General features: G+C 35.7%; 1 protein-coding gene across 13 annotated transcripts in view; it reads left to right on the top strand.

Moving 5' to 3' along the window:
• Positions 1–17828, top strand: part of THOC2 (THO complex 2) — a 112632-nt gene that overhangs the window by 12696 nt on the left and 82108 nt on the right. For all 13 annotated transcript variants that reach the window (XM_043895217.1, XM_043895216.1, XM_043895212.1 and 10 more), the window contains exons 2-6: positions 3273–3331; positions 7784–7875; positions 10181–10232; positions 16274–16344; positions 17196–17317. In XM_043895217.1, the coding sequence (XP_043751152.1) occupies positions 3273–3331; positions 7784–7875; positions 10181–10232; positions 16274–16344; positions 17196–17317 (396 nt within the window). The remainder of the gene's footprint in view (positions 1–3272; positions 3332–7783; positions 7876–10180; positions 10233–16273; positions 16345–17195; positions 17318–17828) is intronic.

Genomic DNA, 17828 nt, shown 5'->3' with positions numbered 1-17828 from the left:
CTCTTTTATCCCAGGCTTTATGGACTGCTTCAGTGCAGGGAAAGGCCTTTACCAATCAGCTTGGCTATAGATTCTGGGAGCCTCTCAAATTTTTTCTCTGGCTGTGTCTTCTCTGGCCTAATGTGTAGATTCCAGATGAGAGGGATTTTCTACAAGCTTTCCCTCTCTTGCACCCTCTGGTGTCCATCTGTTGTAGCCCAGGGTCCTCTGAGGCAGCAGCGCGCCACCCAGCTTTTTTTTGTCCTTGGTGGCTCGCAGGCAGCTAGAGTATGCTGCGGCCTGTCGGCCCCAGTCGGGCTAGGCAGAGAGCAGCCTCTCAGGCAGCGCCCCTCCCCCAAAGCTGGGATACTGGGCGCACGCTCTAGCTCTTTCTCCCTTGAGGGAGAGATTGCCAAGCTGTTGGGCACCTCTCTGACCCCCCAAACCCCCTCACTGCCCCCGCCCCCGGAAGAATGTTAGATGTATATATAGTCCAGTCTTCTCTTTGCCTCCTCAGAGAGAATTTGGAAATTGGGAATTGCCTTCCAGTCATGCGGTGCAGTGCCAGGAGCAGGGACCGTGGTGAAAGAGCATCAAGCCTTTTCCTAGGAGCTTTAATGCAGCTGGTTTAGTTCTTGCCTGGGGTGCAGGAGCTCTTAACTGTTTCTGAATTTCTCATAAAGGGAATTGTGTGTATGTACTGTTGAGTTGTGTTTCTATGGGAGGAAGGAAGGCCTGGGGCCTCCTATTGTGCCATCTTGCTGAGCCACTCCCATCAAGGACATTCTTCAGTGAAACTGGCTTTTGTTTGTGTGAATGATCATGAGAGATATAATGAGACAATTTGGTGACATCTTACAAGAGACTGACTTTATTCTTTGATTTCTTTGTTTTTAAATTTTTTTTATTCTTTGACTTCTTGATTGTGACGAATTCAGTGAGACAGGTTGGTGCTACTACCCTGATGAATGCTAAGGTGCCGGCAGTCTCACCTTCCTTTGCTTTTGAATTATTAGTGCAAATGTCAGTACAATAAGAAGGGAAATGCAGTCTTAGTACGATTACAAATATAGTTTTGACCTTGTAGAATGCCAGAAAGTGTCTTGGGGATCAGGGGTTTGTGAACCACACTATCAGAACTGCTGCTTTATCAAGTTATAACTTTTTCTCTTACTCCTAATTTTTAAAAAGTTTTTTTAAAAATAGTGAATGGTTATTAAATTTTGTCAAATGTCATTTATGCATTAAAAGACATAGAAAACTAGGAATAGAAACTTTCTGAACAATTTTGTGATTTTAAAAGTTTAATGCGGTAAATTAATTTGAACCAACTTTGTGTATTTGGGATAAACCCACATTAACCTTGATGTATTTCAGTATTTTTCAATGTATATATCTGTACATATTTAATGGAGCTTCCCAAGTGGCTCAGTGGTAAAGAATCCACCTGCCAATGCAGGAGACATAAGAGAAGCAGGTCTATTCCTGGGTTGGGAAGATCCCTTGGAATAGGAGATGGCAACCTGCTCCAATATTCTTGCCTGGGAAGTTCCATGGACAGAGGAGCCTGGCAGGCTACAGTCCACGGGGTCACAAAGAGTCAGACACGACCGAGAGAGTAAGCACACACATATATCTAGTACTACACGTGTTTAAATACTGTAAGTCACTATTATTATTCAGTTAATATTAGCATTACCTGAATACTTAGCAGTTTTTTCCTCCTCATTTCTTGCTGCAGCTCTAAGGTTCTATCTGGGATCATTTTTATCCCACCTAAAGGATGTCCTGAAGCATAGCTTTTGGAGTGTGTGACCTGAATTGTTACTAGTTTGACTTTCAGTCCTGATTTTGTGTTTTCTTGGAATTGTGTTTTCTGTGTATAGAATTTTAGGTTGGCAGATACTTTGTTTCAAAAGTGTCAGCTGCTCAGTTTCCTGTAGCTTTACTGTGATTATGTCCAGATATGGATTTAATTTCAGTTCTGAAAAACTGCATTTGTGGCTATTATTTCTTCAAATACTGCTTTTGCCCTGTTCTCCCTTCTTTCTGTAATCCCAATTAAACATACCTCCTTTCACTGTATACTGTATATCTTATCTTTTGCTGTGTTTAAATTAATGAAGAAATATTCAACACACAGCAAGTGTTTTTTTAATTTTGAACTTTTTGAAAAAAAAATTCAACTTTTTGTTTTTAAGCTTTATTATTGGAAAAACACCCCTGTTTGAGGAAGTAGGTATAATAGCTCCCTAATGAAATCATCAGCCAACTTAAGTATTTATCAATTGCTGGCCAGTCTTGTTTCATCTGTAACTGTACCCATTTCCCCGTATTATTGAAGTAAATGTTTCATGTAAATGTAAATGTTTCAACGTCTGTCGTTTAAAGAGTCTATAAAATATTCCAGTTGGCTCATAAATGTTATTTTTAAAAGTATTTGTTTGAAACAGGATCCAAGTAAAGATCCATACACTGTGATTGTGCTACATTGTGATTGTGCTCTGCTTAGTCACTCAGTCGTGTCTGACTCTGTGACCCCGTGGACTGTAGCCCACCAGGCTCCTCTGTCCATGGGATTCTCCAGGCAGGAATACTGGAGTGGGTTGCCATGCCCTCCTCCAGGGGATCTTCCAGCCCAGGGATCGAACTCAGGTCTCCCGTATTGCAGGCAAATTCTTTACCATCTGAGCCACCAGGGAAGTGCATACATTGCAATAGATGTACTTCTTAAGCCTTTTTTACCCTGAGGATCCCCCACCATCTTTTCTTTTTCCTTGTAATATATTTGTTGAAGAGACTGGGCCATTGTCCTGTACATTTTCCCACAGTTTGTATTTAAGTTTTGCTCCCCCTCCTCAAAGATAGCCTCATACGTGGTGGTGTATTCTTGTATTAGGATCAGGATTGCGTCTTAGGGTGTGAACAGCCATTGATAGATGCCTAGATTCTTGAATTTATTAGGGACTTAAAAATGGTGCTGTTCTATCATACCTTTGTTTGTTAGCTGAAATACTAACAGAGGCATTTCTTATCAACTATTGATTTGTATACAAAAGGCAGAATAAGTGCTTGATTTTCATTCTTTTATTTACTCATTTTCATTCAAAATAATGTCTTGATTCATTAGCATCTTCCAATTATGGTTTTTAGGTTTATTTTATTTAAATTATAGACTAATGGACTTAAAATATGTGATACATTTCCAGGTGTTTTTAGTTGATAGAATTTGCTGTATAAGGATTGTCTGTGTTAGAATTAGAAATTAATACAGATTATTTGTTTTATTCTAGTTTGCATTTATGCCGGATCCTCAGTGAAAATAAAAGCCACGATAGTTCAACTTATAGAGGTAAGACTTTTAAAAGTATCATAGCTATGAGATTTGGCTTGGTCAAAATTAATAAAATACCCTGTTTCCATTAAATTTTATAAATAGAAGAGCTAGCATGGAAAGAGAAACTAATTTTGATCTTGTTTGTACTTGGAAACTTGCAGAAACTGAGGTTCAGTGTTTTTACTAAAGCTGGTTGGTTATGTTTAGGTGGTATCTGGGGATCTTGTTAAAGGCAGTTGTCATGGAAAACATTACAAGCAAAGGAGTTGTTTATGACTGCATATCTCAAATATGATTTATTAAGTAAAGTGTTATGCAATTAAACTGAATGTAAATTTTTAGTTATTTTAATTTTAAAGGATTTACTGTTTAATTTTTATGAATTTAAAATTAGATACATGGATTCAGAAAAGGAGGGCAAAAACAAAAGCAATGATGCCCAGTAATTTAAACCATTTTCATATGTAGCTTTCACTGGGGGTAGAATCCATGACATTTTTTTCCAATCTGGAAAAATAATTTATAATCAATATTCTATTTTAAGTAAGTTATTAGATGATTTTCTTTAAATGTTTACATTTATCAAAAATTAAATATTATCTTAATATGAAAATATATACTTTTTGAAGAACATTTGGATTTTTGAGTAGAAAGCATTTTCAAATGGGTGAATGAACCATTTTTCTTTCTGTCATTTGGGTAAGACTTGTTAACATTCCTTGCTCAGTCCCCAGAGATTTTACAGTCATACTGCTTTTAAAATTTCAGATCATTCATAAAGATTTTTGAGGTGGTTAATATAATGCCTTTTTTGAATAAGTCAGTTGACTGTCAGAAGAGTAAGAAACTAAAAAGAGTCCTTTTTAAAAGCATTTGGATAGTTTTCCCCACCTTATGTTTAAAACAAGTTTCTAACTTCTCAGTTAACTTGGATCTTGTTTGTGTTTGAAACCTTAAGTGGATAAAATAAAAAAAAATTCTCAGAAAAACTAAATAACATAACAGGGTGGTTACTCTTACAGTTTTAAATGGAACTATTTAGATCTTTAATAACTATCAGACTATTGTTAATTTGCCTGGTTGTTCTGATTCACATATGAAACTCAAAATAGTAGGAGTGTAACCTCAGTGGCTCAATTGCGGGGGTTCTCTCTTGCTCTTGTCAACTTGCGGGGAACTGAATGTTGTTTCTTTAGAATTTCCTTTGTATATCTCAGGGGGATTGACTTTGGGTATTGTTCCTTCTGCCTTTTCTCTTTTTGCCTCTCTCTCCAAATTGATTTCATTTCAGGAAGGCAGTTTCCCTTGTACATGCTGCTGCTTTTATAAGTTCTTTTTATAAGTCCCCTCCCCCCATAAAATAACAGTAAGGATGGCTGATGAACATGAGCATTCCTAGTGATATTTGACATAACTAGTGGCTAAAATGCTCATATTCCACAAAGAATGTCTAGAATCTCTAGAAGTTCCTTTTACTTGTGGTGGTTCTTGAAGCTGCTTTTTCTGAAATGTTAGCATTTATTATTTTCTGTATAATTATAAGGGTTGTAATTTTCCTCCCCATTGTAAATCTAAAGTTTTTCAATTTTCGTGTAGATTTAGCAGGGTTTTGTGGACTAGTCTTAGTAGTCTCTAAGACATCACTTACTGTTTCTGTGGATAAAATACAACAGGAGTTCCTAGCCATTTAAATGGGCATTTAAATGATATGTGAATTAGGGACTGTCTTTGCTACTTTGTGGATTACATTGTGATTGTTTTTGTGTCAGTGTCAGCAAAATGACCTGGGCCATTTGTTCTCTATTTTAATCTCCTTTGATTAAGGTTAGAATTCCCTCAGCCCCTGTGAGCCCATATTCTTATGGGAATTTAGTTTATGATGCTCAGCTGTTTTGTTCTTCTGTGAGTGAGTGCTTTTTAAAAAATCTTAGTTATGTGGATAATTTCAAATGAATATTATTTGTTACAAAAGCATTTTATTAATGGAAATTGAAAGCATGAAAATGACCTCATATTCCTACCATAGTAACAGAAATTTTTCCTTTGCATTTTAGTTTTTATGAATTTATTATAAGCATAATGAAGGCATATTTGTGAGAAAGGTAGAATATATTTAATGAATCCTTCATAAGGAATTGGGATAATCTGGCTATATTTCTTTTGTGAATTATTTAGTGGACAAATTAATTTCATTGTAAGATACGATTTTCTTTGTTTTAGGGGAGATTGATACAAATTTTGATTTCAATTATGTTCCTTTCTGTGGCTAGTAGTAGACCAAAGGAGAAGATTTTTAAGTATTTGATTTCTTTCAAACATTTTTTTAATTTTTATGACTGAGCTGAATGGCTTGTGGGATCTCAGTTCCCTGAACAGGAATTGAACCTGGGCCATGGCAGTGAAAGCACTGAGTCCTAACCACTAGCTGCTGCTGCTAAGTCGCTTCAGTCATGTCCGACTCTGTGTGACCCCACAGACAGCAGCCCACCAGGCTCCCCCGTCCCTGGGATTCTCCAGGCAAGAACACTGGAGTGGGTTGCCATTTCCTTCTCCCCTAACCACTAGACCACCAGGAAACTCCTAAATATTTGATTTCTTAACTTGCTATGTTGCCCTAAAAGATTTTTTGATTTCCTTCCAAAGGGGGTTATAAATTGAGTTTGTTTTACATTAATGTTTTTAGAGTTACTTGTTTTCTTTCTTTTATTTATTTATTTGTTTATTTTTAAAGTCTTTATTGAATTTGTTATAATATTGCTTCTGTTTTTTTTCCCATTTATTTTTATTAGTTGGAGGCTAATTACTTTACAATACTGTAGTGGTTTTTGCCATACATTGACATGAATCAGTCATGGATTTACATGTGTTCCCCATCCCGATCCCCGCTCCTGCCTCCCTCTTCATCCCATCCCTCTGGGTCTTCCCAGTGCACCAGCCCTGAGCACTTGTCTCATGCATCCAACCTGGGCTGGTGATCTGTTTCACCTTTGATAGTATACTTGTTTCAATGTTGTTCTCTCTGAACATCCCACCCTTGCCTTCTCCCACAGAGTCTAAAAGTCTGTTCTGTACATCTATGTCTCTTTTTCTGTTTTGCATATAGGGTTATCGTTACCATCTTTCTAAATTCCATATATATGCGTTAGTATACTGTATTGGTGTTTATCTTTCTGGCTTACTTCACTGTGTATAATGGGCTCCAGTTTCATCCATCTCATTAGAACTGATTCAAATGAATTCTTTTTAATGGCTGAGTAATATTCCATAGTGTATATGTACCACAGCTTCTTTATCCATTCGTCTGCTGATGGGCATCTAGGTTGCTTCCATGTCCTGGCTATTATAAACAGTGCTGCGATGAACATTGGGGTGCACGTGTCTCTTTCAGATCTGGTTTCCTTGGTGTGTGTTTTCTTACTTTTAAAGAGAGGAAGGAGGTAAAGATTTTAGTGTTTGGGACAAAAGAAAAAGGTAGCTGGAAGGATATGTTCACCTGACCATTAACTCCTACCTCCTCCCAAAACTCCTCCAGGAAAGGGTTGCTATGCTAATTGTGAATGAGACAACTGTACTTGTGGTTGACAATTCTCACAGGACTGCTGTTTTTTTGTCTGTATGTACATATGTAATTATGATCATCCCTTAGTATCTACAGGGAATTGGTTCCAGGAGCCCCCTCGAATAGCAAAATCCGAGTATCCTCAAGTCCCTTATTAAAATTGCATAGTACAGTGAATAAAGTCAGCCCTTCATATTCATGGGTACAGAATTTGTGGATACCAAGGGCTGAATATATTTTAGTTTGTATTCTGATGGAAATAGAGGAAAAGTTGAGGTTTAGGTTTGGGAAGAAATTTCTCTGACAGGTTATGGGTTTTATATTTACTATTATTCCTTACCTGTTTGTTGTCAGTGTAGCCCTGATATTGAATTAACTATAATCTGAATATAGTTAGAAAAATCAGCAAAATCTCTTGGTGAGAAGAATGGTTAATTTATATTCATTTGCTGGAGTTCTATGCAGTCCTTAAAAATAATTTTGTAGACTTTGGTAGCAGGAGGAAATACTTTTAAAAGTGTTTGTCGGGGAATCAGAGTACCAAATGATGTGAACTCTGAATGCAAGTATGTAAAATATGTAGACATACAGAAAAGGATTGGAAGGAAGTGCTCAAGCAATAGTTATGTTACAGTAGTGCAGTCAGTTCAGTTCAGTCGCTCAGTCGTGTCTGACTTTGCGACCCCATGAACCGCAGCATGCCTTTTTCTACTCTTTAAGTATTGTGTTTTTGTGAAAATAAAAGGAAAAAATCTGCTACAGAAAAGCATTAGAAATATATTTTTCTTAATCATTATTGGTGTTTATAATAATCTGAGAAGTAGGAAATACATAGGTCTTCCCTTAGAGGGTCTACCTTTCATGTTCAAGATATTGTGTCCTTACACTGTTTCTTTTATGTTTGACAGATTTCCAGCAAGCTCTTTATGAATTGTCATACCATGTCATTAAAGGAAATCTAAAGCATGAACAGGCATCTAATGTTCTTAGTGACATTAGTGTAAGTATGTGTATGTATGTTTTTTTAATTTGATAATTGTTACATATTTTTTGCCTTTGATAAAAGGGATCCTGAAGTATATAACTTGTGTTTTATTTTATTCAAAATGGTAAGCCATTGTTGCTGGATAGTAATATAGGTATTTTAATCTTTGTCTGTGGCTATGAGTAGAGCAGAAAATATTAGGTAAGCTGGGAGAGCAAAAACGTCTATAAAAATATTGGTTATAATGTTCTCTCAATATTAGCATAACAAAACATTTTCTTTTGTTTGTGGTTATGTTTAGAAATTAAATATATTTTTAAAACTGAGGATGAAATTATTTTAAAATGAAGTTGTATGATTCTAACGTTTACTTAATGCTAATTTTCATGTTTGCTTTAGAAATAATAACTAGATTTTTTTCCTCACCTTTCAGTGGCTATTGAAAGGTGAGGAAAAAAAAAACTTTGTTTCATTCTTTTGTTTAGTGGGCTTCCCTGGTGGCTCAGATGGTAAAGAAACTGCCTGCAATGCAGGAGACCTGGGTAGGAAAGATTCTCTGGAGAAGGGAATGACAACCTTTTCCAGTATTCTTTCCTGGAGAATTCCATGGACAGAGGAGCCTGGCAGGATACAGTCCATGGGGTCACAAAGAGTCAGACACGACTGAGCGACTAACACACAAACTTTTGTTTACTAGAAAGGTTAAGTTAGATTCAGACAAGATACTTTTCATGGTTGTTTGGTATTTGAATTGAAAGATGAACTCTCAAATTGTAAAGATGTTTATTGTACCGCAGGGGTTAAGTTTCATTTTTTTTTTACAAGTGATATTTTATTTTTACTAGGCTGGGTTTTACACTTGTATAAATAAAATTACATGTCCAGTTGAGAACAGCTTTCATAATAAGTATTTTTGAGGTGGTACCTGGAGTTTCTTGATATCCATATGAATTTCTGTAGGCTTTAAATTTCTGTAGCCTTTAGCTTTGTATGATTTTTCTGCTTTCCCAAGAATAGTCTTAAGGAATTTCTATGTTTAGTTGTTGTGATTTTTTTCCCCCATCATGTTGAGATGTATTTGAGCAGTAGAGGTTCAGTATGAGTTTCTCTTTTACCCCTAAACTGTCTCTATCTGATTAGTTCATGTAGGAGTAGTCTATTTCTTCAATAAGTGATGTTCCGTGTTTGAAAACTCTTGTCTTGCTCTATTATTTTGGAGCACTTTCATTCAAGTAGACATAGCCAGATTTCATAGCCCTTAAGAAAAGACTAATGTCTGATTGGCAATTAAGGTCATTTCATTCTGTAAATTGGGCATGAGTATAGGGTTTATTGTGTTAATGGAATTTGATTCTAATACTCTTCCCACTTATTGAGAGTGAATAGTCCAAATGAACTTAATGTGTTTCATTCTTACTTAGCTTCCCTTTCTTTGAGTGCTTAGTAATATATATATACTTCTGCAGCTGGATCCTTTGTGATGGCTAGATTCTTATAGTCCCATATTGCACTGTCCCATATCTTAGCCACAGAAACATATCTTGTGTCTCTTATAGCTGCCAGGTTTTTCTTTAGAATTATATTTCTTTTCTTTACTCTCTGAAAATAGGCCTTTAGTGTTGCTATAGTGCCAGCAAACTAATTGCAATAATTGAACAGTGATCCTTACTAATGGAAAATGGCTCTAAAATTGGGCATGGGAATGTGAAGTCAGGAGACAAATCTATTATAAATGTTGGATCCGTTTCTCCAAAGGCTGCAAACATCAGTGCATAAAGAAAATATAGATTTTTGGTAATTATTTTCATCTTCAGAGAATCTTGAGTTATGAGACAACTGCTTGTACTTATTGCATTTTTCAGATTTCTGTTCTGAATACTATGATTTTTGCTTAGGTCAATGTTGACTCAGGTATGAGCACAGCATTTAAAGTTTTAGGTGAAAAATGTATCATTTTAAACAATCTTACTTTAGATAGGTGTAAGGTACTCCAGATTCCAGTGGTTTCTGACATGAAACTTCATTGATAAAATGTTACTCATTTGTGTTTTTTATTATTTCCTGAGGTGCTTGTTTAAGGTTCCATTTTTTTTTTAAACTCAAGTTATTTCATGGTAGACATTTAAACAGGTTTTCTAACCATTATCTCCCTGTTTTAATTTTCTCTGTATTATGAAACTTGAAGAATTTTATTTGTCAACATAGTGGTATTAGGGTTTTGTTTTTATGTTTTACTGAAGAGGGTTAGTGTGAACCCATAATACTTGCTAGTGTACTATTCTAGTATTTACTATGAATAATTGTATTTTTTTAACATTAGGAATTTCGTGAGGATATGCCCTCCATTCTTGCTGATGTATTCTGCATATTAGGTAGGTATTAATAAGCCTGTATTAATTTCACTTGTAAATAGCCTTTATTTCACTTGTAAAAAGTGCTGTTTGGAAAATTAATGTTCTTTGTTAAATAAAATATTTTTTTTAAACTAAGGATTTTACAAATGTTTCTACAAATCTAGATTATATATATTTTTTACTTTATAGAGAATATAGTATTGTAAGTCAAATGTGAATTTAATCACTATATTTAAATAGTTCTAGTTTATAATTTAAATAGTTTGAATTTTTCCAAATGTATCTTAGTATAAAATTGACCTAAGTTAAGTATTTCAGGTTTAAAAATCCAGGTTTTCTGAAGTTAGTCTGAATTATTCAGATTTTAGTAACCACCTAATTAATATTATTCAATGCAGGTTATCAGTGAATGTCAGAATATCAAACTTAGGACACTCAAGAGATAATTACTTTGCTATTGTACTCTTCTGATTTTTAATTTTAGAAAGAGCAAGAAGAGCCAAAGTAATCAAAAATACTTTTGTTTTGAGGATGAGAAACCAGCTTTGGAAATAGCAACTTCTCTCTTTGTCCAGAATAAGTAAGAATTAATGTAAGATCCCTGGAGAAGGGATAGGTTACCCACTCCAGTATTCTTGGACTTCCCTGGTGGCTCAGCTGGTAAAGAATCCGCCTGCAGTGTGGGAGACCTGGGTTCAATCCCTGGGTTGGGAAGATCCCCTGGATAAGGGAAAGGCTACCCACTCCAGTATTCTGGCCTGGAGAATTCCATGGACTGTATAGTCCATTGGGTTGCAAAGAGTCAGAGACGACTGAGTGAGTTTCATTTTCACATGCAAGATAAGAATGGAATATTTCTTTGACTTGAAACAACAGGTAGTATCCCTCCATGGGAAGCATGGATTTGAAAAATAATGTATATTACAAATATATTTCTCTTATTTTAAATCTGAGTTAAAGTATCTGAGCACAGTTTTCCGCATCAGTCTTAAATGTTCTGTAACTTTAATCTGTTAGAAACATTACCAGACATTATAATATTCACTTTAAAATAAGACTTATTCTCTGAGAGTTTGTCAGGCTGGAATGAATTACTTTACTTTAGCTCATTAATCTTAACTCTTAGAATGAGATAGGTTACTTAATTTGTCTTACTGAGAATCTGGAATTTGATTGCAACAAATCTAAATGCCTGGTCCTTGATCCTTCATGATGTTTAAGATTTTATAACATCAGTAATGTTGTGAACAGGTCAAAATGTTTGTGGACTGTGAATGATAAATGAAAAGAGCAGACAGTTGATTGGATGACAGTATGTCCCATTTCTGTTTTGTTTTCCCTGGTGTAATTATTAATTGTGCCTTCTGTCGATCTTAAAACTCCTGGTTTAGATGATAAAGTATTTGTTTTTGCTATCTATTGGATTGATTGATTTTAATTTTTAGAGCAGGCGCTAAAGATATTATATGACAAATACAACATGAGTCAAGTTTCAATTTAAAAAATTGTTTTTACTATAAGGAGAAAAGGAAAGATATACCCATCTGAATGCAGAGTTCCAAAGAATAGCAAGGGTAGATAAGAAAGCCTTCCTCAGTGATCAGTACAGAGAAATAGAGGAAAACAATAGAATGGGAAAGACTAGAGACCTCTTCAAAAAAATTAGAGATACTAAGGGAACATTTCATGCAAAGATGGGCTCAATAAAGGACAGAAATGGTATGGACCTAACAGAAGCAGAAGATATTAAGAAGAGGTGGGAAGAATACACAGAAGAACTATACAGAAAGATCTCAATGACCCAGATAACCACGATGGTGTGATCACTCACCTAGAGTCAGACATCCTGGGATGCAAAGTCAAGTGGACCTTAGGACGCATCACTATGAGCAAAGCTAGCGGAGGTGATGGAATTGTAGCTGAGCTATTTCAAATCCTAAAAGATGATGCTGTGAAAGTGCTGTACTCAAACTCAATATGCCAGCAAATTTGGGGAACTCAGCAGTGGCCACAGGACTGGAAAAGGTCAGTTTTCATTCCAATGCCAAAGAATGTTCAAACTACCTCACAATTGCACTCATCTCACATGTTAGCAAAGTAATGCTGAAAATTCTCCAAACAAGACTTCAACACATGTGAACCGAGAACTTCCAGATGTTCAAGCTGGATTTAGAGAAGGCAGAGGAACCAGAGATCAACTTGCCAACATCCATTGGATCATAGAAAAAGCAAGAGCATTCCAGAAAAACCTCTGCTTTATTGACTATGCCAAAGCCTTTCACTGTGTGGATCACAACAAACTGGAAAATTCTTTGAGAGATGGGAATACCAGACCACCTTATCTGCCTTCGGAGAAATCTTCAGGTCAAGAAGTAACAGTTAGAACCAGACATGGAACAATAGACTGGTTCCAAATTGGGAAAGGAGTAGGTCAAGGCTGTATATTATCACTCTGTTTATTTAACTTATATGCAGAGTACATCATGTGAAATGCCAGGTTGGATGAAGCACAAGCTGGAATCAAGATTGATGGGAGAAGTATCAGTAACCTCAGATATGCAGATGACACCACCCTTATGGCAGACAGTGAAGAGGAACTGAGAGCCTCTTGATGAAAGTGAAAGAGGAGAGTGAAAAAGCTGGCTTAACACTCAACATTCAAAAAACAAAGATCATGGCATCCAGTCCCATCACTTCATGGCAGATAGATGGGGAAACAATGTAAACGGGGACAGACTTTATTTTCTTGGACTCCAAAATGACTGCAGATGGTGACTGCAGCCATGAAATGAAAAGATGTTTGCTCCTTGGAAGAAAAGTTATGACCAACCTAGACAGTATATTAAAAAGCAGAGACATTACTTTTCCGACAGTGGTCTGTCTAGTCAAAGCTATGGTTTTTCCAGTAGTCATGTATGGATGTGAGAGTTGGACCATAAGGAAAGCTGAGCGCCAAAGAGTTGATGCTTTTGAACTGTGGTGTTGGAGAAAACTCTTGAGAGTCCCTTGGACTGCAAGGAGATCCAACCAGTCAATCCTAAAGGAAATCAGCCCTGATTTCCAATATTCATTGGAAGGACTGATGTTCAAGCTGAAACTCCAATACTTTGGCTACCTGACGCGAAGAACTGACTCATTAGAAAAGACTCTGATGCTAGAAAAGATTTAAGGCAGGAGGAGAAGGGGAAGACAGAGGATGAGATGGTTGGATGGCATCACCGACTTGATGGACATGAGTTTGAGCAAGCTTCGGGAGTTGGTGATGGACAGGGAAGCCTGGTGTGCTGCAGTCCATGGGGTTGCAAAGAGTTGGACAGGACTGAGCAGCTGAATTGAATTGATACATTTATAAGCCTGAAAGAATGATTTGTAGATATCAGTTTGTGGAAGCTGTTAGTCCTTGATAGTGTCAGAAATATATTTTTGTCTTTCTGTGGATAATCAGTTATCAGCTTATCAGTAAAGTTCTAGTAGTTTGTTTTTTTATTGACTTATTAGGATATATTTTCCCTTCATAGTTGTGTAGTAATAAGAATTATTGTTACAAGTCATTGCTTTTTACTAGTAACATGAATTCATGAAGATGGTGTTTGGTTGCTCTTGGGAAATTTCTTTTAGCCTATCCAGTCCATTTTTACAAGCAAGATTAGGATGGCAAACTTGGAAAGAGAATTTCCCACACCTGCCCCCTCACTCACCCACTCCTACCCTTGGCAGAAAAAAAAATGATCCAAGGGTGACCCCATACCAAGATAGGGAAATAGGAGTAAGAACACAAGCTATCTCTAATGATAATGATCATGATAATTATGATGATTGTAACAGTAATAATAATATAGGTGCCATTTTGGAACACCTTCTATATGTTAAGCATTTAATGTTTTCTGTAAGGTAGGTTTATGGATCAGAAAATTGAAGCTTAGGAAAGTAATTTCTCAAGGCCACACAACTAGTAAGGCAGGGTTTGAACCTGGGTCTTTTTGGTTCTAGAGTCCATGATCTTTTTACTGCATCATGTTATCTTTATAATATTTTGGCAATTATAAGGAAAATCAGTACTGTACTTTTCTGGTTGAGATAGCATTTTCCTTTAAAAGACTAATCATGTAAGGGTGAGCAGGCCTGAGAGGTATTAATTAATATATTAACCCAAAAGGAAAGTGTGGTGTAACTTCATGCACTGTTGGGACCTCTGAGCTGGGTTAGGTGGTTGGTAATAGTGGGCCTAGAGTTTTAAATGACTGAGGACTTTTTAGTAAAATCAGAGGGAAATTAAAGAGAAGTTTGATGCTGATTTGGGGTTGAGGAGTCAGGAATAGTATATGAATTTATTGGAATAGTTTCATGAGTCAGAATAAAAAAAAATAAACAGGGAAGGCATAATTGGGATAATAGATTCCTGTGTTGATGATTGAGATAACTTAGTTAAGAAATTTACTGAGGTCCCATTAAGCATTTCCTAACATGGTCAGAACCCAGAGAGTTGTATCTTAATCAGGTCTGGTGGCTAAGAGGAGAGTATATTTGGTTTGTAGAAGATGAACCTGCTACCCAAGTACTCTCATTTTAGGGACTTTGGAGGTAGATATTGGGGACTATAGGGCCTTGGAGGGTAGATAGACATTGGTTAAAAGAAGAGGCCCAATTTAGTCCTGACCTCTCCAGATCAGTATGTTTGAAGTTCTAGGCTGGGGAGGGACCAGAAAACCAGCTAATGGGGAGACCACTTGGGAGTCCCTGGAAAGGATTGATGAGATGCATGTAAATTTAAAGTCTTACTGAGAGATTGAGATTGTACTGCAATTTAAAGTACATTACAGGGTGTATAAATTGCACCCTGAAATTCCCTTAATACCCTTGATCTGATTGTGTGCTTAGCTATAGCATTCAGAATATTGGGAAATGGCACTTTCCAAGAAGGAAAAGTGGAGAAGTGCCAGGAAAATGTGGATGTGTTTAACAATAGATCCTCTTCTCTCTTGATTCTTAGTGATGTCAATAGAAAGTAAACTGAAGGATAGCAGTGGTACAATGTCCGTCTGAGGGGAACCCTAGAACTCTTAGAGGACAATTTTTATTGCATCACTAAAATGGGTGCCTTTTTCTGTAGTACATTTTAAATATAAGTTGATTTTTAAAGTAAAGTGATGGTGTGTAATCAGTTAAAACAATAATTCTGAGATCAGTCTGGTAATCCTGCTAATCCTGGTTGAAGTTTTTGATGCTTGGCATTTAGAACTAATTGTTCATTTCTTCTATACTTTAGATGAGAAAATGGTTTGACAAATTCTTTGAATAATTTACTGAAGCTCAAGGAAGTGTCATTTAAAAAAATATTTAAATAGGAAGAAAATGAAAACCTTCACTGAATTTTTCTTTGCTGACTAGAATTGTAATACAAAATAGGATGTTAAAAATATCTTCTAATACAGTTTTCATAGAGTTGGTGACCAAGTACCTTGGTTAGAACATGGTACATGGTACCAATGTTCTGTCAAGGGCTTGATCTTCATGAAAAATGGGGTCTTTAGTATTAGAAGAGATCTTTGTTGTCACCCAGTTCAATTTTCCACCTTAGTGTCTCTGACATGTGGTCATTTAAACTTTGCTTGAATGTTTCCATTTTTTTTTTCTTGGCTATGCCACATGACTTACGGGTCCTTAGTTCCTCAACCAAAGGTTGAACCCAGGCCTTGGGTAGTGAAAACACCAAGTACTAACCACTGGACCACCAGGAAATTCCCGAATGTTTCCATTTTTTTGAAAGCAGTAGTTTTTTGAAGCTTTGTTGCTTCCAATGCACATAGCTCCATAATCAACTGACCATTTTATGGATATGCCATTGGTCACAAGGTCAGTCTTCAGTATCATGAGAAATTAATTCTAAAATTCATATGCATATGAAGGACAGCTTATGCTTATCACAGTTTAAACTTTTCCCCCCAATTCACAATGAGGTATTTTAAATTTAGCTAGTTTTAAAGAAGCGAGGAATGTTATAGTTCTGTAGTATAGAAAAATCAATCAAACTTTCATCTTTTTTTCCTTCATCATTGTAGATATTGAGACAAATTGTTTAGAAGAAAAAAGCAAGAGAGACTATTTTACACAATTGGTATTAGCATGTTTGGTAAGTTTTAAAAAATACTTTCCATTTCTCAATTTTTTATGGAATGATTGTAATCATAATTAATCATGTTAATGGAGGAGGATACTGACATTCAGTTGACTGTTCGTTATAAGGTGAGACTTGGGTTTTGAAATGGAATGCTTTGTAAAATTAGACACACTATTTCTATGAAATAGGCGTGCTACTGTATCAAACTATCTATGCATATAGAACCTTTGGTGATATTCCTGACCTAGGAAGTTTCTAACTAAAGAAAAGGTAAGCATCTATCAGATGAGTAGAAATGATGTGGACAGCTTTTAAACTGAATGATTTTTCATAAAGTATTAGGCAAGGAGAAAAAGAATGGAGGTAGTTTAAAAATAGTAAATTCTAGAACTTGTCATAATCATTGTCTAGTAAACCATTTTATGTTCATAAATTTAGAACTAAGGAGGAATGGCATTACTCAGACCTGGAAGAATGTCCTTGTCTTTGCTGCACTAGAATCTGACTTAAACAGTAGAAACCAAAGAAGGCTGAAGTGCTGCATTATCCAAAAGAAAATTCAGTTTTAATCAGACTTAATTTTAATCAGAATTATATCTGTAGTTCTTGTCATTTGTAGGCTATGGAGAGCGTGCATATAATTTTTAGTGAAGTTTTAAAAAACTACATGTTGTATTTTTCAATACTTTGAGAGTCATCATTTTTGTTAAATTGAAGTTCTAAGACTTTTTATAAAGTTGTTGATATATATATATGTGATTTTAATATTCTTATTGGGAAAACTATTTTGCATATGTTTTAAGATTGTGGATGCATAGTTGGAATGCTGAGGAATAAATGGCCTTTAATATTTTTTAATACAGTATTTAGTTTCAGACACAGTTCTAAAGGAACGCTTGGATCCAGAAACATTGGAATCGTTAGGGCTTATCAAACAGTCACAGCAATTCAATCAAAAGTCAGTTAAAATCAAGACAAAACTCTTGTAAGTACATGTATTTTTATGTTGTAGATCAAGTGCCTGTGTATGTTTTTTACTTCCCATGTTGAATACCAGAAGTTATTAAAGGTGTTTTGAAGACTTTTGTTGTTTTTGCTGTTAGAGTGTGTCTCGTGTTTTTTCTAAGAGTGGCCTATGGTTATTGAGTCAGCAGTGAACTCTACCTGTGTGAAACCAATGTTAATTTTTTTTCCTTATTAGAAGATAAAATAATCAATGTTTTTATTACTACCAATAAAATAATTTACAACTATGGCTTTATTCTAGAGTATATTCTTGTCAATGATGGAGATAGTGTTATGTTAGCGAAATCATTTCCTTGTGTAGCTGGTTTCCCCTGTGTAATTCATATTGGGATGTCTCTTATGAATCACTGTTATTTTCTATCCTAAAAGATATACAAAGAGGTAAACTTTCAACAACTGTTCTTTTGGTGGTTTTAATCTTATGCAGGCCTGTTAATTGAAATTAATTTTATCTTTTTTTATGATGTTTA

Source organism: Cervus elaphus, chromosome X (genome assembly GCF_910594005.1).
Source record: "Cervus elaphus chromosome X, mCerEla1.1, whole genome shotgun sequence".
NCBI lineage: Eukaryota > Metazoa > Chordata > Mammalia > Artiodactyla > Cervidae > Cervus > Cervus elaphus.
The sequence above is the reverse complement of the archived record's forward strand: the minus strand, read 5'-3'. Positions and strand labels throughout refer to the sequence as shown.